The sequence below is a fragment of the Heterodontus francisci genome, chromosome 4 (assembly GCF_036365525.1).
Source record: "Heterodontus francisci isolate sHetFra1 chromosome 4, sHetFra1.hap1, whole genome shotgun sequence".
NCBI lineage: Eukaryota > Metazoa > Chordata > Chondrichthyes > Heterodontiformes > Heterodontidae > Heterodontus > Heterodontus francisci.
Window position 1 is genome coordinate 15,160,781 of NC_090374.1, and position 27,211 is coordinate 15,187,991.

Here is a 27,211-nt window from a genome sequence, read left to right on the forward strand (position 1 = left end):
TGGGCAATAAATACTGTCCTAGCCAGTGACCCCCACATCCCACTAAACAAATAAAACAAAATTACTTTTCTCTGATGCCAGGTGCCCTGACCTGCTCTGGTGAGATTTGAAGTCACAACAAGAAATGTTGGAAATACCAGGCAGGTCTGGCAGCATCTGTGGAGAGAGAAGCAGAGTTAACATTTCAGGTCAGAAGAAGGGTCACTGGCCTGAAACGTTAACTGTGCTTCTCTTTCCACAGATGTTGCCAGACCTGCTGAGTATTTCCAGCATTTCTTATTTTTATTTCAGATTTCCAGCATCGGCGGTATTTTGCTTTTATTTGAACTCACAACTTCTGGGTGGCTAATACCAGAGCCACTGCATTACTGTACCCAATATTCAGTCACACCCCGAACTCTGTCCCTTCCTCCTGCATAGTGTCTGATACCCCCTCCAAGGTGACCCTGGAGAAGGACCAAAGGGTATCTGCCAAAGGCTTTCCATGACTGGAGTGTGGAGGGGAGAGTGCAAATAATAATGCAATTTATTTATAGTTTGGGTTTCTATTAGTTGTCCCCTCTTAAAAAGGGGGCACTTTTATCGTAGAATGGTTACAGCACAGAAGGAGGTTATTCGGCCCATCGTGTCCATGCTGCCTTTCTACAAAGGCAAATCAGTTAGTCCCACTCCCCTGCTCTTTCTCTGTAGCCCTGAAAATTTTTTCTCTTCAGATAAATATCCAATTCCGTTTTGAAAGCCACGATCGAACCTACCTGCACCACACACCCGAGCAGTGCATTCCAGATCCTAAACACTCGCTGTGTAAAAAAAAAAAGTTTGTCCTCATGTCGTCTTTGGTTCTTATGCCAATCGCCTTAAATCAGTGTCCTCTGGTTCTAGATCCTTCTGCCAATGGGAAGCTTCTCCTTACCTACACTGTCCGGAGCCCTCATGATTTCGATCTCCTCTATCAGATCTCCTCTCAACCTTGTCTTCTCTAAGGAGAACAATTGTTGATTTGTTTTGGCCTCCTTCTGGCTTCGAAATGAAAAGGCAAAGCAAACTGGTCATTTGGTTGAGGGACATTTAAACAAGCAGTTGATTGACTCACTAACTCTTGTATTCCTGCAGGAAGTGATAGAGTGTCAGTGTCTGTGGAAGTACCAAGGAGAGTGGATGGTAGTGCTGGGAACTCTGTCGTTCTCCCCTGCAAGTTCAGGTCTTCCTATGCGGATTACACTACCTTTGATATTACTGTCATCTGGAAGATGAAGGTGTTTTATACAGGACCAGTTCTCTTCAACTCGACTAACAGACTAAAGACCAGTAAAATATTTGAAAATGTAGTTCACACTAACATTAATGGCCGATACAGACTGGCTGGGGACCCCAGAAAGAAGGATGCTTCATTAGAGCTGAAGAATGCCATGTTAGATGACAACAGTGAGTATTTCTGTCGTGTGGAAGTGAAACGTCAGGGATTACCTCCTTACATGGATGAAACCAATCCTGGAACCATCCTGAAAATAACAGGTAAATTCAACATGAATTTAAATTGCTGGTGGATACTGAATAGAATTAGACCTGCCCTGAGTCTGATAGACAGGTGAAAATCTCTCTCTCTCTCTCTCTCTCTCTCTAGAGTCATTGTCTTTGGCTACCAACATTACCCCCATACCTTTTACTAGTGACTCCACACCTCCCTGGACACTATCTCAAGCTGAACCACGTCTGTTCAATCCCAAGCTGGGCTTCTAACCCCATATTCTCGATCACAAAGACCATCTAATTCCACCTCCATCCCCTCCCTCAGCCCATCAGCTGCTGAAACTGCCACCTGTGCCTTTCTCACCCCCAGACCCGATGGTTCTAGTGCTCCCCTGACCGACTGACTGACCTCCCATCCTCCTGGCCAGGTGGCTGCCTTGCTGGCCTCACGTTTTCAGCCGGAGGTCTTGGGGTCAAGGAGCCTGTGCCAGGTCACTGACTTCTTCTCACCTCTGGCTTGTGCATGTGCTGTTCCACCGAGTGAATATGTCCACTCCCCAGGCAGACGTGCAGCAAACGTACTTGTTTGAAGAAGTGTCCGCTCATCTTGACTCCAATGACGCCAGCAAATGTATCATCCTTGGTGGAGGGGAGAAATTTCAACAGTACTCTTGACTTGAGGGACTGCTCCGGCATCCCGCATAGCCGGGTGGCAATAGAGAGGGCAAGGGACTGCTCCGGTACCCCGTGCAGCCGGGTGGCAATAGAGAGGGCAAGGGACTGCTCCGGTATCCCGCATAGCCGGCTGACAATGGAGAGGGCAAGGGACTGCTCTGGTACCCCCCGCAGCTGACTGGCAATGGAGAGGGCAAGGGACTGCTCTGGTACCCCCCGCAGCTGACTGGCAATGGAGAGGGCAAGGGACTGCTCCGGTATCCCGCATAGCCGGCTGACAATGGAGAGGGCAAGGGACTGCTCTGGTACCCCCCGCAGCTGACTGGCAATGGAGAGGGCAAGGGACTGCTCCGGTACCACGCGTGGCTGCAGGGTCAAGGGGGATGGAGGGGAGTGATGGAGAGAGTGAGGGATTGCTCTGGTACCCCACCAGATTGTTGGGGGGAGGGGTGGTTGGAGTGATGAAGAGAGTGAACAGTACTCCACATGGATAGGGGTGGGTGGGGGGTTGATGGAGAGAGTGAGGGGCCACTCTGAGATCGGCCGGCTGACAATGGGGAAGTTGAGGAAACTGGTTAACTCCTACAACTCGATGGACGTCTGGGGAAATCTCCCTCCCGTACCAGCCCTTTCACTTTCATGCAGTCTGAAGGAGGAGGGTCAGGAATCGACCTCCTTTACATTTCTCAGGCGTTCATCTCTCGTGTTCTGGCAGCTTCTGTGCAGCTGGTGCCGTGCACTGCCCACCACCTGATGTGGGTGGAGCTGGTGCTACTCTCCATGTGAGTGGAGACATTTTAACAACCTGCTGCTGGAGGATGAACGGCTCCAGGACTCGGGATATGGACAAGGCCCGTGTCCATGTCTTCTGTCAGAAGTATGCGAGGGGGTCGACCAGGAGGCAGAAGACCAGGGTTGAGCGGTTGGAGTAGGAGGTGCTCGACCTGGAGTCCTGTCTTGGTCAGGCTGGTGAAGACCCGGTCCTGCAGAGGTCTGCAAAGAGAACAGCACGTTCATGAGGTTGCGTGTTCGATTCCTCCAAGACCTGGACCATGCCTCCCCCTGCTCCTACTTACTGGAGAAAAGGCAGGGGGTTTGTAAGCAGATCCTGGGGCTGCTGGCCGATGATGGATCCCTGGTCTCAGATATAGAGAGCATCGGTGCCCAGGTCCTGGCCTTTGCTCTCTACAGATCCATTCAGCGAGGCTGCTCGCAGAGATTTGTGGGAGGACCTGCCAAAGGTGGGCTTGGAGGGTACCGAGCATCTTGATGCTTCCCTCAGCCCTTGAGGGGCAAGTCCCCAGGGCTGGATGTACTGATTGTGGAGTCCCACAGCGGGTGGGGGGGGAGGGGGTCACCTACCCATGGGTCCTGGGGGAAAGTCTGGTGACCAGGGAAATTCCCCTCTCTTGGTGTAGGGCCATCATTGTCCTGCTGCTCTAATCTCCATCTGCTTAAGAACTGGTGCCCAGTCTCCTTCCTCAGCATGGACTACAAGATCTTTGCCTGGGCTATGTCTACCCGCCTGGGCTCTGTGCTGGCCCACATGATCCACCCTGACCAGTCCTACATGGTCCCGGGCCGGTCCATCCAAGACGACATCCACCTGCTCTGGGACCTGATCCACCTGTTCCAGAATACTGGTCTGTCAGTCGCCTTCCTTTCCTGAATCATGAGAAGACGTCCAACAGGGTTGATCACAACTATTTTTTAGGATTCTGCAGGCTTTTGGGTTCGGGACGCATTTCAGTGCCCAGATCCAGAGTGTCTGGTTAAGCTTAATGAGTCCTTGATGACACTTTGGGAGTGGAGTGCGTCAGGGGCACCCCATATCTTGCGGAGGAGATTGATGGGACTGGCTCTATGGGGGCTGGGTGGGTCATCCTCATGGCTTACACCAGTGACGTCCTCCTCATGGTCACGGATCCTGTTGACCAGTGGAGGATGTGCAAGTGTCAGCAGGTCTACTCCATGGTGTCCTCCGCCAGGATCAACTGAGAGAAATGTGCTGGACTCCTGGTGGGTCAGTGGCGGCTGGATTCCCTGCCGGAGGAGCTCAGGAGCATCATCCACCTCCTCTACCTGGGAGTCTATCTTCACCCTGCTGGGGAACTGGCAAGAGCTGAAGGCCAAGATCAGTATTTGCATAGCGCGTGGGACAGATCTGCTCCCAGTGCTGTCCGACAGGGGCCGAGCGCTGGACATAAACTAACTGGCGGCCGCGATGCTGTGGTACTGCTTGGTCACCTTGGTCTCCCCTCCCCCACCCCCCCCCCCCCCCACAGAGTTAGTCGCTAAGATACAGAAGAAACTGGTCGACTTCTTCTGGGACAAAAGGCAGCAACTGGCTCTCTGCCACGGTGCTGGGTCTCCCACTTCGGTCAGGTGCTGGTGTGCCTTCGCACCCAGGCAGTGACTTTTCACCTTCGACCCTGCATGTTGAGGACCCTCCTAGATGGTGCCGCTGGAGACGTATTTCTTCTGCCAGCTGCTTGGCATCAATTACGATGGGCAGCTGCTGTTTATTGCCCTGGGCCTCCTGTCTCCACGCCCCCTTGCAGGAGCTGCCTGTCTCTTACACGGAACTGATCAGGGTCTGGAATATGGTTGCCTCCAGCCGGAGCGTTCCCCATCAGAAGTGGTGGCTATCCTCCGGAAGCCGCGGTTCAGAAATCGATCCGTACAGGTTCATGTGACTGATGGAGGAGGGGACGCTGGCTGCCAAGGTGGCCAGAGTCAGGATAGACTGGGCTGGATGGTGCTGGAAGAGTTGGCATAAAGTGCATCCTTGGGTGGTGGTCCAGCTCATGGCCAAAGCTATTGAGAGTCTAAAGAAGTGGTGCTCAGCCCTGACTGCACTCGAGGTGTCGAGGTGGCTGAGGCGGGTGGAGGACTTTCCTCACAGCTGATCCCCGTTTAGACAGAACATCTCATTGGAAATCCCCTCCGTGCCATTCCACTCTGCACCGACTGGTCTCCTGTTCGGGCTGCTTTTGCACACCCTCCATTTCTCAACTCTCGTTGGCTATCCAGAGGAGGTGAGGGTCCCCGGTGGGAGGCTGTCCAGTTGGGAGTCTTGCCGATTTGGTGTGGAGGGTGTTGCATGCGGCAGTTCTGTGCACCAGGTTGTCAAAGTCGATTCACGGCCTCCCGGGCTGCCTGTAATTTCTGCGGCCTGGAGGAGCCCATGTTTTGCACCTTTGTCAGAGGTGAGAGGCTGCAGCCCCTCTTTTTCATTATCTGAGGAGGCTGCTCCTCAATTTCTGGCTGCACTTCAGTCCCAAGCTCCTGATCTTTGCCACCTGGTGCAGAGGGGAGTGGGCAGATCGGAGGATCTCCTCATGGGATTGCGTCTGGGCCTGGGAAAGTGGTCATCAATAGGTCCAGGCAGCGGGCAGTTGAATGGGTCATTTTCCCTGACTGCCTGCCTCTCTTCTATGGCAACATCCATGCACAGGTGTCCCTGGAGTTGGAGCACATGATGTCCGCTCGTACGCTTCAGGTTTTCCGTGACCAGTGGGCAACAGGAGGCTGGAGTGCATCATCGCCCCTGGGAATCTGATTAGTTCGGCTTGGTGTAAAATGTTTGGGATTTTTTTGTTACCGTATATTAGTGGGGCACCTTTCAGAAGGGGCACTTAGTTCCTTTTGATTGCCGACCTTCTGATTGGATCAGAAGAGGTATAAAAAGGAATAGACTGAAAGTTAGGTCAGACGGTGCATGTTTGCAATGTGTATCTCTGTAAATAAATGCTTATAAAGGGTGTAAAGATTGGCTCCAGTTCTATCCTTCACCACCTGGATTTCCGGAGCACAAAACATCCGCACCAAACTCTCCGTTCCTCTTGACTCTTGTGCATTGCTGTTCGATCAACCCAACTGTATTAAGTATTATGGAACCAAGGTGGGTAGAGGAAGTTAAAATTCAGATCAGTCATGACCTAATTGAATGACAGACAGGCTAGAGGGTCTGAATGGCCATTCTTTTACCTGTGTTCCTTCCTAGGAACCACCTTCAGCTACCCAGACCCCATGCTCTGGAATAAAAACAGAAAGTGCTGGAAATACTCAGCAGGTCAGGCAGCATCTGTGGAGAGAGAAGCAGAGTTAATATTTCAGGTCTGTGACCTTTCATCACAGAGTCACAGAATTGTTACAGTGCAGAAGGAGTCCATTCAGCCCATCATGTCTGTACCAGCTCTCAATGAGCATTTCACCAAGTGCCATTCCCACCTTTCTCCCTGTAACCCTGCACATTCTGCCTTTTCATATAACAGTCTAATTCCATTTTGAATACCTCGATTGAACCTGCCTCCAACACACTCTCAGGCAGTGCATTCAAGACCTTAACCATCAGAACTGGCAAAGGTTAGAAATGTAATAGGCTTTGAGAAAGTGAAAAGGTGGGGGGGGGGGGGGGGGGGGGGAGGGGGGAAGAAGAACAATAGGGAAGGTGTGTGATAGGGCAAAGGGCAGGAGAGATTAAATGACAAAGATGTCACGGCACAAAGGCAAAGGGAGTGCTAATACATAGATTAAAAGACAAAGCATTAGTCCAGAGAGAGTGTTCATGGCAGGACCCTGGAATTCCCTTGCCGAAGGTCTCCACCTCGCTGTTTTTCCTTAGGACTCTCTGTTGCAGCCAATGGAAAACCCAGCAGCCAATTTGCATGCAGCAAGCTTTCACAAAGTGGGTCATGGCCAGATAATCTATTCTGGTGATGTGGGTTGAGGGATAAATATATACCAGGATACCTGGGAGAACTCCCTGCTCTTTGAAATAGGGACTCTGGGATCCTTTATATCCACCTGAGATTAGCAGACAGGGCCTCAGTTTAACATCTCATCCAATAGACGGCACCACCAACAGTGCTGCACTCCCTCAGTACTGCAGTGTAAGTGTCAGTCTGCACTACAGGCTCAATTCTCCTAGAATAGGACTGAAGTATCATTTTTATATCTTCCTCTTTCCAGTCTCACAGATAATGTCCGGTCACATGCTTCCTCATCTAGCCCAGTGTGTCATTCAGTCTGGCTTCCTGTCTGTCTTTAAATACACTGGCTCGATGCGCTAGTCATGAGGTAGATTACTTCAGCGTCTTATTTTAACCACATATCTATCCGCTTTGTTCTCAGGTCCGCCAGCCATTCTCAACGTCTCTATCCAAACCATTAATGACACGCAGTTCACCATTGTGTGCATTGCCCAAGGAGAACCCTCTCCAAATATCATGTGGATTGATCCCCAGAACAACAGAATTCCCATGAATGGCAGCAACACGCCGGTAATGCGAGGTCCAGAGAAATATCAGATCATAGGGAGACTACATGACCCGAAGCTTGGAGGCAACTACAGCTGTGTGGCCACCAATGACCGGGGCAATGTCACCCACACCATCTACTTCACCAGCTTCAATGAACAGTGGCGTCTGCTCAAAATAATAATTTGTGCTTCGGCTGGAGGTCTCTGTCTGATAATCCTGATTGTTATTGTCGTAATGATCTGGAGGCGAAAGAGAGGTATGTTATTATAATTTAAGAATGTAATGTAACATTACAAAGGATAGGAGGGCCTCACCTCAAGTTACACAAGAAGCTACAAATCAAAAGGTGAGGGAACTGAAAGGAGATAGGAAATGAGAGGGAGAGGCATTGGAGGAGGTAGAAAATTGAAGGGAGAAACCTGGGAGGAGACAGGAAATTGGAGGGAGAAGCCAAGTCAGGATAGTGTGTGACTTGGAGGGGAACTTTCAGGTGGTCATAATCTCAGCTGCCCTTCGCAGGTTTGGAAGGTGCTGTCGAAGGAGCCTTGGTGCGTTGCTGCAGTGTATCTTGTAGATGGTACACGCTGCTGCTGTGCGGCGGTGGTGGAGGGAGTGAATGGTGTGACAATCAAGCGGGCTGCTTTGTCCTGGATGGTGTCGAGCTTCTTGAGTGTTGTTGGAGCTGCACCCATCCAGGCAAGTGGAGAGTGTTCCATCACACTCCTGACTTGTGCCTTGTAGATGATGGATAGGCTTTGGGGAGTCAGGAGGTGAGTTACTCGCTGCAGAATTCCCAGTTACAGATCTGCTCTTGTAGCCACAGTATTTATATGGCTGGTCCAGTTAGAACCATTTGCATGAGACAATGCACCAAACTAACTATTAACACCACAGTGAGAGCCTGGTAACTGAAATGCTTCAAATATTTTTCCTTTCTTTCCCCATTCAGGAACAGCAACGTTTACCCCACAGGCAAAAAGGTACGATTCTACCTTTCAGTTTTTCTAGATTAAATGTGTTCTATCTTCTTAATGTTATATCATTACAACAATCTATGTCAAATTAACATTTAATCTGCATGCCTTTTTTAGCTGTAGCCATATTAGACTCCCATGGGAATGGGCTTTAAATATCCCTCAGATTCCCATGGGAATGGAGCTCACAGCTGTTGAGAATTGATGCACACAATGGAATACAATACCTGCAAGGGCGGTGGAAGCAGATTCAATAATAACTTTCAAAAGGGAATTGGATAAATATTTGAAAAGGAAAAAAAATGCAGCTGTCTGGGGAAAGAGTAGGGGGATGGGACTAATCAGAAAACTCTTGCAAAGAGCCTGCTCAGGGTCGATGGGTTTCTGATTACATTCCAGTGAACCCTATTGGATTTCAGGATTGGATAAGGTATGACAGCGATTCCCTCCCTGACCGAATAGCCCGATGGCGCTTTCTGCCTTTGCTCCCAGGTGAATAATGCCAGGTGGGTTTGTTATTGGTGGCTGGTAGTGCTTAAAGACCTGTACCGCAATTAGAGAGCAATCCTCTGGGTGAAAAGGGGAGAACATTTAGGAAAATACTTATACTGTTTCACTTTGAAATTTCTGGGTACTTCTGACTTTAGGGAGAGCAATTTTAACCTAACTCTCTGATTGAGAAGCGGATAGTATCAGCAGCAATGCTAGTCTCACACCATCCGTCCGAATTTATACTCTACTGAAGTTGTTATTGTGTAATATCAGGCAGGGTGTCAAACTGGTATTCCGCCCAATCCCAGGGGTTTCCCTCCAGGTGAAACTGGTTAAAATAACTCTCCAGTCGCCGAGTCTGTGGGCCCTCTCTATCACAAAGATGAACTGCTTCCATCTCTGATATCATCTACCTTAGCCCATCTGCTGGTGAAACCTTATCTGTGCCTTTGTTGCCTCCAGACTCAACTAATCCAATGGTTTGCTGGCCAGCCTCCCATCCTGAAGTCAGCTCATCCATGACTCTGTGGTCCTTATCCTATCAGGAACCAAGCCCTCCTCGCCCGTCACTCCTGACCTCACTCACCTTGTTTGTCAGTCCTTTGATGCCTCAAAGTTTAAAATTTGCATCCTCGTGTTTTAATCCTTTTAATGTCTCTCATCTCCATCTCTGCAACTTCCTCGAGTCTTGCAAACATCTGAGAACTCTCCATTCCTCTGTCTCTGACCTTGATCCTCCATAATCCTCACCTCCACCCATGCTTTCAGATGCCTAGACCCCCCTGCTTGAGAGATCCCTCCCTAAACCCCTCCTCTTTTTACTCCTTTTAAGATGCTTAAATACCCATTTGACCAAGGTTTCATCACCAATCCTAATATGTTTTTGGCTCAACATCCAATTGTTTTGACCCTGCCTTGTGAAGCATCTTGCGGTGTTTTTCTACATTAAAATATTATATAAATGTAAGTTTTGTGCCATCACCACTGACACAGTTGGATAGTTGTGTGTCTATGGGTCACTGAGAGTGAGACCTGATATAACATGGGTTCAGTGGAACTTCTTGTGAATATTGTGTCTGTCCGTAATAACGTCTGTAGTTTGATTTCTTCTTTATAAATGCAAATCTTTCTTTTTCTTATCTCTTAGCTACCAGCCAGATTCATCCACGTATTGTAAAGTTAAACTGTATCAGCAGCAATCAACACCAGGTATCTGTGGATCCATTTATAGTGACTTCCAAAAATTAGATAACCATTCAATTATTTAACTTGAAGCTGGGATTATTCTCCTTAGAGCGGAGAAGTTTAAAGAGAGATTTGATGGAGGTATTTAAAATAATTTGAGGTTATGATAAAGTAAACGGGGAGAAACTTTCCAGTGACTGAAGGGTTTAGTAACCAGAGGTCACAGTTTGAAGCAAATTGGTAAAAGAACCCCAGAAGGGAGATGAGGAATTTGTGTTTTTTTTTTAAACTTAACGAGTTGATCTGATCTGGAATATACTGCCTGAAAAAGTGGTAGGAGCAGAATATGCTAGAAAGAATCTTGGAGCGGAATGTACTGGAAAGAAATAACAACAACAACTTGTATTTATATAGCACTTTTAATGTAATAAAATGTCCCAATGCACTTGACATGAACATTATCAAACAATATTTGACACTGAGGTACATAAGGTAATATTCGGTCGGATGACCAAAAGCTTGGTCAAAGAGTCATAGAGTTATACAGCACAGAAACAGGCCCTTCGGCCCATTGTGTCTGTGCTGTCCATCAAGCACCTATCTATTCTAATCCCATTTTCCCGCACATGGCCCGTAGCCTTGTATGCTATGGTGTTTCAAGTGCTCATCTAAATGCTTCACAAATGTTGTGAGGGTTCCTGCCTCTACCACCTCTTCTGGCAGTGCGTTCCAGATTCCAACCACCCTCTGGGTGAAAAAGGTTTTCCTCAAATCCCCTCTAAACCTCCTGCCTCTTACCTTAAATCTATGCCCCCTGGTTATTGACCCCTCCGCTAAGGGAAAATGTTTCTTCCTATCTACCCTATCAATGCCCCTCATAATTTTGTATACCTCAATCAGGTCCCCCCTCAGCCTTCTCCTGCGCCAAGGAAAACAACCCTAGCCTTTCCAGTCTCTCTGGTGGAGCGATTAAAATCGGGGATGCTCAAGAGGCCGGAATTAGAGGAGCACAGCTATCTCAGAGAGTTGTGGGTCTGGAGTAGATTACAGAGATAGGGAGGGGTGAGGCCATGGAGGGATTTGAAAACAAGGATGAGAATTTTAAAATCAAGACGTTACTTGACCGGGAGCTGATGTAGGTCAGCGAGCACAGGGGTGATAGGGGAACAGGACTCTGTGCGAGTTAAGACCCAGGCAGCAGAGTTTTGGATGACCTCAGGTTTACAGAGAGTAGAATGTGGGAGACCAGCCAGGAGAGCATTGGAGTAGTCTACAGGTAACAAAGGCATGAATGAGGGTTTCAGCAGCAGATGAGCTGAGACAGAGGCGAAGTCAGGCAATGTATACATTAAATATGTAAAGCTGTGTTAACTTGACAAGGTGAGAACTTTCTTCCAGACAGACAGTGAAATTATCCCCAATCCTGAAGTAAATTCCTTCCCTTTTACAGAGTCAACTTGCAATGCCGCAGAATCGCCTGAAATGAACAATCAATAATTGACCAGTTTTAGCGCATGTGACCCTTGACTGCACCTTGGGACTAGACATCGCAGAAGGGAGGTTACCCCAAAATACAACAACTCAAGATCTGTTTCAGCGGAAAGGGATCAGATTCTGCGTGAACCCGTCATCATAAAAATGACAGCCCTATTCTGTGCATTGATACAATATGTGCGTTTGGGTGAATTGAGACTTCTACGGGTGTTTTTTAGGATTAGCTGGTTCCCTTGATGCACGCGAAGAGCCATCAATCACCAAAGGAATCTACTGTCTGATGGAGGATCCACAGTCTCATCCTGTAGGGCAGAACATCCCAGTTACCCATGTGAACCTGTGGACAGGTTGGCAAGAGCTACTGATTTGGAGCATCGAGTGTGTGTGTGAGTGAGTGAGTGTGTATCTGTGCCCGGGCCGCCGCCTTGAACTGTTGCCGTCCTTTGTAGCGGTTTGATACAGCTGAATGTCTCAGTGGGCCACGTCCGAGTGAAGAGTCATCCATGTTGGTGTGAGACTGGAATCAGGGCAGCAGGTCTCCTTCCCTAAGGGACCTAGTGAGCTATTTTGGTTCTTATGACAATCCAACAGCTTCGTGGTCACTTATACTAATACCAGCCTTTAATATCTGGATTGAACTGAATTCAAATATTGCCATTTGAACTGGCGTGCTCTGGATTATTAGTGCAGTAACATGAACTCTGTGCTGTGATACAGTGATCATCAGGGTAGAATATTGGGAAGCAGCTTCATCTGCTGGGACAAGCCAGCCGATTAAGCTCTGGGTTAACGAGCAAATCCGAGACCTGAGAGGGCTAAATCTCAGTACCGAGTCCTAACTAGGAGAACTGTGAACCTACTGGATCATGGAATTTACCCCAGAGCATAGACTCAGCTCTTGAAATAACCAGAAACCAGAAATAACAGGGAGCCAGCGGCCCTAAACTATCCCTAACAGCCCTAACCCCAGAATCTAGCTTCCCCCGAAGGAACATAGCCAACAATGTAAAATGCATAATTGTATTAGAAGGGCAGTGTCGGTTTATGCTGGTTAAGGGTATCAAGCGATAAGGAGCAAAGATGGGGAAATGGAGTTGATGTAAAAGGTAAGCCGTGATCTTATTTAAAGCTTGAGGGGCTGATGGCCTCCTCCCATTTCTATGTTCCCACTGCTGCCAAGTTCATACCCACTTACGCTATCCTCTGTGAATACCTCACACTGATTGCCAAGAGTTCTTTTCTCCAGTTCTCCTTGGATAAGACGGTTTGGAATGCGTGTCACACCAAGGATGTGCATTCTAGCAACTAGGGTACACCATGCAGGCCTTCAAGCCTGTTCGGTCATTCAGTCAAATCGTAACTGGTCTGCATCCCAACATTCTGTTTTCTTTCTAGGTTGTAGGTGGCCAGTATAGCACTGTGCTGCCCCCCTCCATCACAGTCTGTAAATAAAGTATGCATTTTGTAATAGTAGTGCACTCATATAATCTGTCTCCTCTCAAGGTACTGAAAGACAATAATTTCCAATAGACCTGATTTGTATTTGGTGTTTCAGCTGAAAGAAGCTTCATCTGACTAGTATTTACTCATAAATCTGTTCCGAGTCACTTATCTTTCTTGAAAGTCTACATTGGGAAAAATAATCCCAATTTTAGGGCATTTTCAATCGTTTGTCTTACCAGTTAGTCATCAAAGCTCAGCTTCTCTGCACAAGCCAACATCTTCAGTGTTCCATTATTCAGGTAATATAATTGTGTGGCACATAATGGTCAAATATATTTTTATAATTTAAACCTTTAAACCTCTGTAGGCAGTTTCTGACCCTTTTTCTCACGTACACCACTGGATCTCTAGTAAAACTTTGTGTCCATTTTGGTGGGTTAGTGCATAAATGGTTGACAAAGAATCTTTTTTTTTTAATGGGATGTGCGCATTGCTGGCTAGGCCTGCATTTATTACCCATCCCTAATTGCCCTTAAGATGGTGCTGGTGAGCTGCCTTCTTGAACTGTTGCAGTCCATGTGGTGTAGGTACATCCACAGTGCTGTTAGGGAGGGAGCTCCAGGATTTTGACCCAGTGACAGTGAAGGAACGGCGATATAGTTTCACATCAGGTTGGTCTGTAGCTTGGAGGGGAAATTGCAGGAGGTGGTGTTTCCATGCATCTGCTGCCCTTATCCTTCTAGGTGGTAGAGGTCGCGGGTTTGGAAGGTGCTGTCGAAGGAGCCTTGGTGCGTTGCTGTAATGCATCTTGTAGGTGGTACACACTGCTGCCACTCTGCGTCAATGGTGGAGGGAGTGAATATTGAAGGTGGTGAATGGGTGCCAATTGTTACGACCTACCACCCCAGTCAAAGCCCCCAATCAAAATATACGATTCTGATCGTGGTGGGAGAAACACACTGTTAATTCAATCCACAGATCGCCTAACATATCATTTTAACTTTCCAAATTAAAGAAAGACCCAGCCAAATGGTACCATCTATTAACCCCTGAATGAGGCTAACCAAACCAGATGTCTTTAAATCAACAAATTAACTGTTTAATTGAAAAAAACTAATTTCTTAAACACTATGAAGATGTAAACAACATTTAAAATAGAAAAAATTGGATTCCTTGCAAATTTACAGTCCAATGTTGCTCGAAGTCCTCACTGCCGTCCAATGGGGGAGAAAGGTTTTTCAACAGTAGAACAGCCCATAGTCTAATTCCAGCAGTAATTGGTGCTTTCCTTCTCCAGCGATGGATTTCAACAATTAACAACTTGCAAACACTTTCAATAGAATCGATCTGGCTTTAGAGTTTTTGAGGGATAAAAGATTGTCGCAGTCGAACTTCCCTTCTTCAGTTTAAATTATCAGAGATCTCTGTTTTGGCTTGACTTTTTTAGAATTTTGAGAGATAATAATTAAACAGATTAAATTCTCTTCCTTCAGTTTAAATGGCTGGGAGCTCTTCTTTCAGGTGTTAACACCAGCTGTCTGTCTGTGTTCTGTCAGAACAGACTGACTTCAACTAAAAAGCAGTTCAAAAAATAATTGCAACATTGTATATCCAGTCACGGGTCCCTCAATGGTTGTTGCAGGGTAACCAGGATGCATTCTCTGAAGCTGGTTGGTTCCCTCGCCATATGGTTGTATCCAAGGGCAACCAAAATGCATTTTCTCTAACTCCTGAGACTTGCTTGTTCTTGAAGCTTTTTTTCCAACCTGAAAGGCACACTGCGTTCTTCACAAAAAAAAGCTACAGGACCATGACAAAATCAAGCAGGCTGCTTTGTCCTGGATGGTGTCAAACCTCTTGAGTGTTGTTAGAGCTGCACCCATCCAGGCAAGTGGAGAGTATTCCATCAGGATGGTGTGTGACTTGGAGGGGAACTTGCAGGTGGTGGTGTTCCCATGCATTTGCTGTCCTTGTCCTTCTAGGTTACAGAGGTCGTGGGTTTGGAAGGTGCTGTCTAAGGAGCCTTGGTGAGTTGCTGCAGTGCATCTTGTAAATGGTACACACTGCTGCCACTGTGCGTCGGTGGTGGAGGGAGTGAATGTTTATAGATGGGCTGCCAATCAAGCGGGCTGCTTCGTCCTGGATGGTGTCGAGCTTCTTGAGTGTTGTTGGAACTGCACCCATCCAGGCAAGTGGAGAGTATTCCATCACACTCCTGACTTGTGCCTTGTAGATGGTGGACAGACTTTGGGGAGTCAGGAGGTGAGTTACTCGCCTCAGGATTCCTAGCCTCTGACCTGCTCTTGTAGCCACAGTATTTATATGGCTACTCCTGTTCAGTTTCTGGTCAATAGTAGCCCCTAGGATGTTGATAGTGGGGGATTCAGCGATGGTAATGCCGTTGAATGTCAAGGGGCGATGGTTAAATTCTCTCATGTTGGAGATGGTCATTGCCTGGTCCCTGGGTGGTGCGAATGTTACTTGTCACTTATCAGCCTAAGCCTGGATGTTGTCCAGGTCTTGCTGCATCTGGACAGGGGCTGCTTCAGTATTTGAGGAGTCATGAATGGTGTTGAACATTGTGCAATCATCAGCGAACATCCCCACTTCTGACCTTGTGATGGAGGGTGTGTCTTTGATGAAGCAGCTGATGATGATTGGGCCTAGGACACTACCCTGAGGAACTCCTGCAGTGATGTCCTGGGACTGAGATGATTGACCTCTAACAACCACAACCATCTTCCTTTGCACTAGGTATGACTCCAACCAGCGGAGAGTTTTCCCCTGATTCCCATTTTGCTAGGGCTCCTTGATAGCATACTTGGTCAAATGCTGCCTTGATGTCAAGGGCAGTCACTCTCATCTCACTTGCCCATGTTTGGACCAAGGTTATAATGAGGTCCGGAGCTGAGTGGCCCTGGCGGAACCCAAACTGAGCAGGTTATTGCTAAGCAAGTGCCGCTTGATGGCACTGTCAATGATACCTTCCATCACTTTACTGATGATTGGGAGTAGACTGATGGAGCAGTAATTGGCCAGTTTGGACTTGTCCTGCTTTTTGTGTACAGGGCACGCTTGGGCAATCTTCTACATTGCCAGCATTGTAGCTGTACTGGAGCAGCTTAGAGCACAGGTCTTCAGTACTATTGCCGGAATGTTGTCAGGACCCATAGCCTTTGCAGTATCCAGTGCCTTCAGCCATTTCTTGATATCACATGGAGTGAATGGAATTGGCTGAAGACTGGCAGCTGTTATGCTGGAGACTTCAGGAGGAGGCCGAGATGGATCATCAACTTGGCACTTCTGGCTGAAGATTGTTGCAAATGCTTCAGCCTTATCTTTAGCACTGATGTGCTGGGCTCCCCCATCATTGAGGATGGGGATATTTGTGGAGCTTCTTCCTCCTGTTAGCTGTTTAATTGTCCACCACCATTCATGGCAGGACTGCAGAGCTTAGATCTGATTCATTGGTTATGGGATTGCTTAGCTCTATCGCATGCTGCTTACGCAGTTTGGTGTGCAAGTAGTCCTGTCTTGTAGCTTCACCAGGTTGACACCTCATTTTTAGATATGCCTGGTGTTGCTCCTGGCATGCCCTCTTTGTTGAACCGGGGTTGATCCCCTGGCTTGATGGTAATGGTGGAGTGGGGGATATGCTGGGCCATGAGGTTACAGATTGTGGTTGAGTATAATTCTACTGCTGCTGATGGCCCACAGCGCCTCATGGATGCCCTGTTTTGAGTTGCTAGATCTGGTCGAACTCTATCCCATTCATCACATTGAAGTCCCACGCCCCAGAGTACATTCTGTGCCCATGCTACTTCTTCCAATTGGTATTCAACATGGAGAAGCACTGATTCATCAGCAGGAGGTTTCCTTGACCTGATGCCATGAGACCTAGAGTCAGTATTGAGGACTGCCAGGGCAACTCCCTCCTGACTGTATACCACTGTGCTGCTACCTGAGGAATGGTAATGTCTGGGATAATTCCGTGAGTATGACAAGGTCAGGCTGTTGCTTGACTAGTTTTTGGGACAGCTCTCCCAATTTTGGCACAAGCCCCCCCAGATGTTATTAAGGAGAATTTGACAGGGCTGGGTTTGCCGTTGTCATTTCCATTGCCGAGGTCGATGCCGGCTGGTCTGTCTGGTTTCATTCCTTTTCTTAGGCTTTGTAGTAGTTTGATGCAACTGAGTGGTTTGCCAGGCCATTTCAGAGGGCATTTAAGAGTCAACCACAGTGAGGACAGCAGATTTCCTTCCCTAAAGGGCATTAGTGAACCAGATGGGTTTTTACAACAATCGTTTCATGGTCACCATTAGACTAGTTTTTTTAAAATTCTAGATTTATTAATTGATTCACATTTTACTATCTGCTGTGGTGGGATTTGAACCCATGTCCCTAGAGCTTTAGCCTAGGCCTCTGGTTACTAGTCCAGCATCATTACCACTATGCCACTGCCTCCCCATTATTGAGCTGGCCTGCCTGTATTTCTACAGTGCTGAGCACTTACTGGGAGCTGATTGGTGGCTACTCCAGACTCATTGGATCTTCCAGCACAGAAGGAGGCCATTCGGCCTATTGTGCCTTTGTCAGCTCTTATTAAATCTCCTCTGCACCCTCTTTAAGGCCTTGATATCCTTTTTTAAAGTGTGGTGGCCGGAATTGGGCACAATACTCCAGCTAAGGTCTAACCAGTCATTTAGGAAGGTTGAGCATTATTCCCTTGCTTTTCTACTGTATTCATCTCTTTATAAAGCCAATGATCCTGTAAGCGTTTTTGAACTGTTTCATCTGTTTGTCCTGCGACTTTCAATTGAGCCCCTTCAATCAACAGAGAGAAAAAAAATTTCTCCTGACCCAGCGGTTATAAAAGGATTGGATGTTAACTCAGCTGGGAAACGGAAACTAAGAGTTTCCCCCTGCATCTCCCCTGTCCCATTCCTGTTCTGGAATCATTAGATCCTGCCATTGTTTCCCCAGCGCCTTACGAAGATAAATCGACCTCAATCGCCCCTCAAAGCAGAGTCAATAATTAATACAGATTCAATGGAATGTCTTTTCATGACTTTTATTGGTTACTAGTTACATTTTCAGCATCAGGAATGCTTTGCAGGCTGGTGTGCTGGTTGCTCACTGTCTGCATTCAACTGGTTCCTGACTGGGGTAGAGATCACATCATACAGAAGGCAAGTGTCTTTACTGCAACAATGCCAATTTGCATTTATATAGCTCCGTTAACATAGTTAAACACCTCGCATCACAGGAGAGCCACATATGGAGATATTAGCACAGTTGATCAAAAGCTTGATCAAAGTGGCAGGTTTTAAGGAGGATCTTAAAGTAGGAGAGAGAAATGGAGAGGTTTAGGGAGAGAATTTCAGAGTTTGGGACACAAAGCAGCTGAAGGCATGGTCACCAAGGGGATTTGAAAACACCAATGAGAACTTTAAAATCGAGGGATTGCCAGTCTGGCAATCCCATGTAGAGTAAAGGCCTGCTCGGGTATAAAAGTGAAACCCGACCTGGGCCTGAACCCGAACACAGCCAATCCGAACCCGACCCGGGTCCGACCCGACCACAGCCAATCCGAACCCGAACCCGACCCGGGCCCCGACCTGACCACAGCCAACCCGAACCCGACCCGGGCCCCGACCCGACCCGACCACAGCCAATCCGAACCCGACCCGGGCCCCGACCTGACCACAGCCAATCCGAACCCGACCCGGGCCCCGAACCGACCACAGCCAACCCGAACCCGACCCGGGCCCCGACCCGACCACAGCCAATCCGAACACGACCCGGGCCCCGACCCGACCACAGCCAACCCGAACCCGACCCGGGCCCCGACCTGACCACAGCCAACCCGAACCCGACCCGGGCCCCGACCCGACCACAGCCAATCCGAACCCGACCCGGGCCCCGACCCGACCACAGCCAACCCGAACCCGACCCGGGCCCCGACCCGACCACAGCCAATCCGAACCCGACCCGGGCCCCGACCCGACCACAGCCAACCCGAACCCGACCCGGGCCCCGACCCGACCACAGCCAACCCGAACCCGACCCGGGCCCCGACCCGACCACAGCCAATCCGAACCCGACCCGGGCCCCGACCCGACCACAGCCAGTCCGAACCCAAACCTGACCCGGACCCGGGCCCGACCCAACCACAGCCAATCCAAATCTGAACCCGACCCGGGCCCCGACCTGACCACAGCCAATCCAAATCCGACCCAGGCCCAACCCGACCTGACCACAGCCAATCCGAACCCGAACCTGACCCGGGCCCGACCCGACCACAGCCAACCCGAACCCGACCACAGCCAATCCGAACCTGACCCGGGCCTGACCCGACCACAGCCAATCCGAACCCGAACCTGACCCGGGCCTGACCCGACCACAGCCAATCCGAACCTGAACCTGACCCGGGCCCGACCCGACCACAGCCAATCCGAACCCGAACCTGACCCGGGCCTGACCCGACCACAGCCAATCCGAACCCGAACCTGACCCGGGCCTGACCCGACCACAGCCAATCCGAACCCGAACCTGACCCGGGCCTGACCCGACCACAGCCAATCCGAACCTGAACCTGACCCGGGCCCGACCCGACCACAGCCAACCCGAACCCGACCACAGCCAATCCGAACCTGAACCTGACCCGGGCCCGACCCGACCACAGCCAACCCGAACCCGACCACAGCCAATCCGAACCCGAACCTGACCCGGGCCTGAACCGACCACAGCCAATCCGAACCCGAGCCCGACCTGACCACAGCCAACCCGAACCCGACCCGGGCCCCGACCCGACCACAGCCAATCCGAACCTGACCCGGGCCCGGGTCCTTTCATCTTTTTTCCCGCCAACCCAACCGGGTTGGCACAGTGGCGCAGTGGTTAGCACCGCAGCCTCACAGCTCCAGGGACCGGGTTCGATTCTGGGTACTGCCTGTGCGGAGTTTGCAAGTTCTCCCTGTGTCTGCGTGGGTTTCCTCCGGGTGCTCCGGTTTCCTCCCACATGCCAAAGACTTGCAGGTTGATAGGTTAATTGGCCATTATAAATTGCCCCTAGTATAGGTAGGTGGTAGGGAAATATATAGGGACAGGTGGGAATGTGATAGGAATATGGGATTAGTGTTCTTTCTTTTCTTTTTGGGCCTCCTTATCTCGAGAGACAATGGATACGCGCCTGGAGGTGGTCAGTGGTTTGTGAAGCAGCGCCTGGAGTGGCTATAAAGGCCAATTCTGGAGTGACAGGCTCTTCCACAGGTGCTGCAGAGAAATTTGTTTGTTGGGGCTGTTGCACAGTTGGCTCTCCCCTTGCGCCTCTGTCTTTTTTCCTGCCAACTACTAAGTCTCTTCGACTCGCCACAATTTAGCCCTGTCTTTATGGCTGCCCGCCAGCTCTGGCGAATGCTGGCAACTGACTCCCACGACTTGTGATCAATGTCACACGATTTCATGTCGCGTTTGCAGACGTCTTTATAACGGAGACATGGACGGCCGGTAGCTCTGATACCAGTGGCGAGCTCGCTGTACAATGTGTCTTTGGGGATCCTGCCATCTTCCATGCGGCTCACATGGCCAAGCCATCTCAAGCGCCGCTGACTCAGTAGTGTGTATAAGCTGGGGATGTTGGCCGCTTCAAGGACTTCTGTGTTGGAGATATAGTCCTGCCACCTGATGCCAAGTATTCTCCGAAGGCAGCGAAGATGGAATGAATTGAGACGTCGCTCTTGGCTGGCATACGTTGTCCAGGCCTCGCTGCCGTAGAGCAAGGTACTGAGGACACAGGCCTGATACACTCGGACTTTTGTGTTCCGTGTCAGTGCGCCATTTTCCCACACTCTCTTGGCCAGTCTGAACATAGCAGTGGAAGCCTTACCCATGCGCTTGTTGATTTCTGCATCTAGAGACAGGTTACTGGTGATAGTTGAGCCTAGGTAGGTGAACTCTTGAACCACTTCCAGAGCGTGGTCGCCAATATTGATGGATGGAGCATTTCTGACATCCTGCCCCATGATGTTCGTTTTCTTGAGGCTGATGGTTAGGCCAAATTCATTGCAGGCAGACGCAAACCTGTCGATGAGACTCTGCAGGCATTCTTCAGTGTGAGATGTTAGTGTAGGATTAGTGTAGGATTAGTATAAATGGGTGGTTGATGGTCGGCACAGACTCGGTGGGCCGAAGGGCCTGTTTCAGTGCTGTATCTCTAAACTAAACTAAACTAAACTAAACCCGACACGACCATTGCAATAAATTTAATTATACCAAACATGTTATTGTGCTCTACCTTGTCCAAATGGTAATACCAGTGATCCTGTTCATCTGTTCCAGCAGCAGGCTATTCCTGCAGATGGAGTTGTGGGGAATCATGGGTAAGCCTGATCCAGTGAGTTCCCAGAGGCAGCACTGTCCAGCCCGACCCGACCCGAGCCCGAATGCTGGACTGGGAATATAGACCTGACCGGACCCCCGCACCTGACACATGCAGTCGGGTCTAGTCAGGTTTGGGTTGGGTAGCCAGGATTTAATGTCGATCAGTGAGCACAAGGATAATGGCTGAATGGGATTTGGTGAGAGTTAGGATACAGGTAGCAGAGCTTTAAAAACTGAATATCATTCAATGATTTATATTGGTTATAAGCTATCATTTCAGTATATAAAGGTATATTTTTTCACATGGACAATGACTCAGAAATAAAGTCCCATTTGCAGATTGCATCATGGCTGAGGGTATTTTGTGACTTCAATTATCATTTCCCAATAATTTCTGAGCCACTCTATTATCAACATGCAACTGTCGCACTTTGCAGGTCTCCCCTGGTCTTACACAATAACCACTAGGAGGTGCTGGAGAGCCATTTAAAGTGGCCCTGCCATTAAACTCCGTCCCCTCTGGAAGGTGTCAGCTGTGGCTCAGTACGTAGCCGTCTCACTTCAGAAATTTGTGGGATCAAGTCCCACTCCAGAGACTTGAGCACATAATCTAGCCTGACAATCCCAGTGCAGTACCAAGGAATTGTTATACCATCAAAAAGTGCTGTTCTACAGCTAAAGCAAGAACAAAGAACAGTACAGCCCAGGAACAGGCCATTCGGCCCTCCAAGCCTGCGCCAATCTTGATGCCTGCCTAAACTAACACCTTCTGCACTTCCAGGGCCCGTATCCCTCTATTCCCATCCTATTCATATATTTGTCAAGATGTCTCTTAAACGTCACTATCGTATCTGCTTCCACCACCTCCCCTGGCAGCAAGTTCCAGGCACTCACCACCCTCTGTGTAAAAAACTTGCCTCGCACATCCCCTCTAAACTTTGCCCCTCGCACGTTAAACCTATGTCCCCTAGTAACTGACTCTTCCACCCTGGGAAAAAGCTTCTGACTATCCACTCTGTCCATGCCGCTCATAACTTTGTAAACCTTTATCATGTCGCCCCTCCACCTCTGTCGTTCCAGTGAAAACAATCTAAGTTTATCCAACCTCTCCTCATAGCTAATGCCCTCCAGACCAGGTAAACCTCTCCTGTACCCTCTCCAAAGCCTCCACATCCTTCTGGTAGTGTGGCAACCAGAATTGCCCGCAATATTCTAAGTGTGGCCTAACTAAAGTTCTGTAAAGCTGCAGCATGTCTTGCCAATTTTTATACTCTATGCCCCGACCGATGAAGGCAAGCATGCCGTATGCCTTCTTGACTACCTTATCCACCTGCGTTGCCACTTTTAGTGACCTGTGGACCTGTACGCCCAGATCTCTCTGCCTGTCAATACTCCTAAGGGTTCTGCCATTTACTGTATACCTCCCACCTGTATTAGATCTTCCAAAATGCATTACCTCACATTTGTCCGGATTAAACTCCATCTGCCATTTCTCTGCCCAAGTCTCGAACCTATCTATATCCTGCTGTATCCTCTGACAATCCTCATCACTATCCGCAACTCCACCAACCTTAAACCAAGGCCTCATCTGAAGGATGTAAAAGGTCCCAGGGCACTCTTCAAAGAGGAGCAAGGCAGTTCTCCCGGTCTCCTGGCCAATATTTATCTCTCAACCAACATCAGTAAAACAGATGATCTGGTCATTATCATATTGTTGTTTGTGGGATCTTGCCGTGTGAAAATTGGCTGCTGCGTTTCTACATTACAACAGTGACTGCACTTCAAAAGTACTTCATTGGCTGTAAGTGCTTTGGGATGTCCTGAGATCGTGCAAGGTGCTACAGAAAGGAAAATCTATCATTATTTGGAAGAATCTGGCTTTGTCTCTCCTGTACAGAAGATTCCTTGGCGGGGTTGCCGAGATTGGTAATTCATGAATCTTCCATTCTGGGGCACGCGGCACTGTGCATTGGAGTTCTGGTTCAATATTCACATTTTAACTTCATCAAAACTGTTATAAAACACAGGGAGCCTTGTCACACGCAGAGAATCACACATCACTCACATTGTGTGGTGGCCTTGATGACAGTCGCATAAATTACATCTGAAAAACAAACCACTCTGTTTTAGGATTATTTTCTAATTCTGTTTTTTGAGATTCTACAACTTTGTTCAGGCACAATTGAGAGGAAATCGTTCAAAATCTCATGGACTATTAAATGTGTATAGTCCGATTGGTTTGGCTGCAGCTACAACTAGAGCTGCCAGCCAACCATTGTGATCACATTGTTCTTAAATTGATTAATTGCTGACAAGAAAGCTAGTGTTCAAATCAAAACATGTACGTGTTAAACAAATACATGTATAACACATGTAAGGATCATTGTTCCTTGGCACCTCTAAGTTATTGCTAGACAAGTTCATTGGCACTATGTGGAAACTGGGACTGTGGAAAAAGGAGTTTGAACACATTAAGGAGGAGCTGTTGATCTGATAGGTCTCTCCCTTTTGTATAAGTTCACCACATTGTGTAAAACCCCAAATGATCCATTGAGAGTATGGTGGAATTGAACTTTCACCTTCCCCATAACCATGTGACAGATCTTGGAGGTGTGGGCTTGCTGCATTACAACAATGCCCACACCTCGAAAAGTACTTCATTGGCTGTGAAGCACCTTGGGGCAATCTGAGGACGTGAAAGGTGACATATAAATGCAAATTATTTAATAGGGATAGGTTGCTGTCTCTGTAGTCTATGGCTGGATTTTAATTAGGTGATGGGGATCCTGGCGACAGACAGAAGACAGGCAGTGGGGGTGGAGGAAGCACAGGGGCGACCCCTCCTCGATCCTTTGTGGACCCTCGGCTGAATTCAAAGGAGAGCAGGTAATTAATCGTCCAGTGCCTGGATCCCCATCCCCTTTAAGGGACAATCCGGCATTGCCAGCCAATCAGAGGGTCAGCTGCTCAGCAGTCCCAGCAGCGCCCCCAGGAGAGGTGACCACTGCTGGAACTGCATGGGGCCCGGGACCAGGGGCAACATTGGAGCCCCGAAGTGCAGGTAATTGTGGGGGGGTGGGGGGGGCTCATCGGGGCCACTCAGGCAGGCCCTGGCGAGGGGTGGGAGGGTAGTGGGTGTTGAGGGCAGGAGGTGTGTTGGCGCAGAGGTGGCCTTTTCCACCGGGGCCTCCTGCATGGGCCACAGATTGCCCTAGCAGGAGGCCCCCTCCTCAATAGCCCACTGGGTTGCCGCGTGGTTTTACTGAGCGATCTCCCCATATGTGGGGGGGGGGGGGGTGCTCCCACCAGCTGTTGGTAAAATAACAGCGGCAGCAGGAAGAGGCTTTTAAGTGTCCTTTAAGGGTCTCAATTGGCCTCTTGGTGGGTAGGCCATCCTTGGCATCTCTATACCCTGCCTTCCCTCGCTATTTTATGGGCCCCCTCCACCACTCTGCCCAGCCCTAGAGGGCCGATAAAATTCAGCCCTCTGTTACCAACCCTCCAGGCCCGTCCTGGTGTCCCCAGGAGTGAAAAAAAACTAATCTCTAGTACAGTGTCGTGAGTAACTCAGGAGACAGATTGTAGGGGCATTAAAAAAATTATTCATTTAAATAAAAATTCTTTGAATACTTTAGTCCTTTAGTTTTGAGAGTATCAGAGTATTGGGAATCATGGATCAAAAGTCACATGTTCCTCCAAAGCATGTAACACGATACTGCATCACAAAATATTATTTTCTGAAAGAAATCCAATTTGCATTTTAATGGTTTAATACTAACTGTGTCCTGTGTCTCCCTAGGAAACCTGTTCCATAGATTACTCACTGAAATATTGGTCTCCTTGTTAATCCCCACGAGAGTTTTAAATCTATGTCCCAAACACACGGTGCGTGGTTCCACACCATCCACTATGATTGAAACCAGTATCCATCAATATCTCTTGTGAGGGTGAGCTGCAGGTTGGCATGTCACCATAACTTTGCCACACATCCCAGGCTCCACTCCACCAATGACTGTGTTCAAAGGTAATAAAAGACCATATCAGAAGGATTGTGTATTTATCATCGACCATGATACTGGGGAGATTGTGCTTGAAAAACTCAGCAGCAGTATACAGGTGAAGAAAACCAGAGCTAAAGGGAGCAGTAAAATCCAGGCTCAATTGGAGTCGCAGGTGGTGCGAAGACCGCAGCCTTCCTCACAGTTTAATAAATAAGCCATGTGCTGGACCAAAAGCATCCCCTTCAAAGGACAACCCAACACCTGAACTCGATGACATAAAAAGAGAACTGAGAGCTGAAACAGATATTATTGAACAGACGTTCAACAGCAGTAGTTCCTCAGAATCAGGAAGTTCCTCTAGCAGCGCCGATAATTCTAGCAGTGATGTGGAAATGAAGTTCAACCTTCCGCTACATCACCACTGATGCATACTCAACCGCAACCCTACTCCCAGCCCCAACAACAACAGCAGCCACTATAGCAGTACCGGCAGTACAGTAACAGAAATGCTACTACAAATGGCACCCGCAGACCAGAAAGCTTATTAGCTTATGAGCACACTGAGAAATGACTTGCAATTGAGTGAATCTGGAAGGGACATAGCTAATCATGGGTGATTTTAATCTACAGATAGAATCGACCAATCAGATTGGCAAAAATAACCTTGAAGATGAGGTCCATGGAATGTTTTCGGGACAGTTTCTTATAGTGGCACATTCTCGAACCAACCAGAGAGCAGTCTACAGTCGAACTGGTAATGCGTAACGAGACAGGCTGACCTCATAGTAAAGGCGTCCCTAGGTAGCAGTGATCACAATATGAATAAATTTCGCATTCAGTTTGAGGGTGAGAATAGTGGATCTAAGGCTAGTGTTTTAAACTTAAGCAAGGGTAACTATGAGGGTTTGAGGATAGTGCTGGCTAAAGTAAACTGGGAAATTAGGTTAAGAGAAAGGTCAGTAGAGATGCAGTGGCAGACATTTAAGGAGATATTTCATAACTCTAAGCAAAGATACATTCCAGTGTGAAAGAAAGACTCTAGGGGAAGGATGCACCCATCCGGGGCTAACTAAGGAAGTTAAAGATAGTATCAAATTGAAAGAAACAGCATACAATTCAGTGTAGAGAGCTGGCAGTTCAGAAGATTGGACAGAATATTAAAAAAAAGTAAAGAATGACTAAAAGAATGGGAGAGAAATTAGAGTACGAGAGAAAGCTAGCTAGAAATATAAAAATGGATAGTAAGAGTTTCTGCAAGTATTTAAAAAGGAAAAAAGTAAGTAAAGTGAGTGTTGGTCCTCTAGAGAGTGAGTCTGGGGAATTAATAATGGAAAATAAGGAAGTGGTGGAGGAATTGAACAGATATTTTGCATCTGTCTTCACTGTAGAGGATACGAATAACATCCCAGAAATAATTGTGAATCAGAAGTTGAAAGGGAGGAACTTAAAACAATTACCATCACCAGGGCAAGGCTACTGAGGAAATTATTAGAACTAAAAGCTGACAAGTCCCCAGGTCCCAATGGACTTCATCCTGGGGTCTTAAAAGAAATGACTGCTGAGATAGTGGATGCATTGGTTTTAATTTTCCAAAATTCCCTGGATTCTGGAAAGGTCCCATCAGATTGGAAAATAGCAAATGTAATTCTGCTATTCAAGAAAGGAGGAAGACAGAAAGTCGGAAACTACAGGCCAGTTAGCTTAACACCTGTCATAGGGGAAATGCTGGAATCTATTATTAAGGAGGTTATAGCAGATCATTTAGAAAATCTCAATGCAATCAGGCAGAGTCAACATCGTTTTGGGAAAGGGAAATGGTGTTTAATGAATT

The 27,211-nt window shown here is 48.2% G+C and overlaps 2 protein-coding genes and 1 pseudogene across 2 annotated transcripts in view; 2 read left to right on the plus strand and 1 right to left on the minus strand.

Annotated features, from left to right (window-relative positions):
• The window catches only part of LOC137368913 (sialic acid-binding Ig-like lectin 15), a 36,783-nt gene extending 16,561 nt beyond the window's left edge, over positions 1-20,222 (plus strand). Inside the window, exons 2-6 of the mRNA XM_068029197.1 lie at positions 1,114-1,515; positions 7,282-7,665; positions 8,359-8,389; positions 10,023-10,084; positions 11,511-20,222. Of these exons, the coding sequence (XP_067885298.1) occupies positions 1,114-1,515; positions 7,282-7,665; positions 8,359-8,389; positions 10,023-10,084; positions 11,511-11,557 (926 nt within the window). The 3' untranslated portion in view covers positions 11,558-20,222. The remainder of the gene's footprint in view (positions 1-1,113; positions 1,516-7,281; positions 7,666-8,358; positions 8,390-10,022; positions 10,085-11,510) is intronic.
• An 808-nt stretch (positions 20,223-21,030) lies between these two features.
• The window catches only part of LOC137368624 (CXADR-like membrane protein), a 30,853-nt gene continuing 24,672 nt past the window's right edge, over positions 21,031-27,211 (minus strand). The window contains exon 6 of the mRNA XM_068028765.1: positions 21,031-23,483. Within this exon, the coding sequence (XP_067884866.1) occupies positions 23,437-23,483 (47 nt within the window). The 3' untranslated portion in view covers positions 21,031-23,436. The remainder of the gene's footprint in view (positions 23,484-27,211) is intronic.
• On the plus strand, positions 25,249-25,997 carry LOC137368592 (ELL-associated factor 1 pseudogene; annotated as a pseudogene).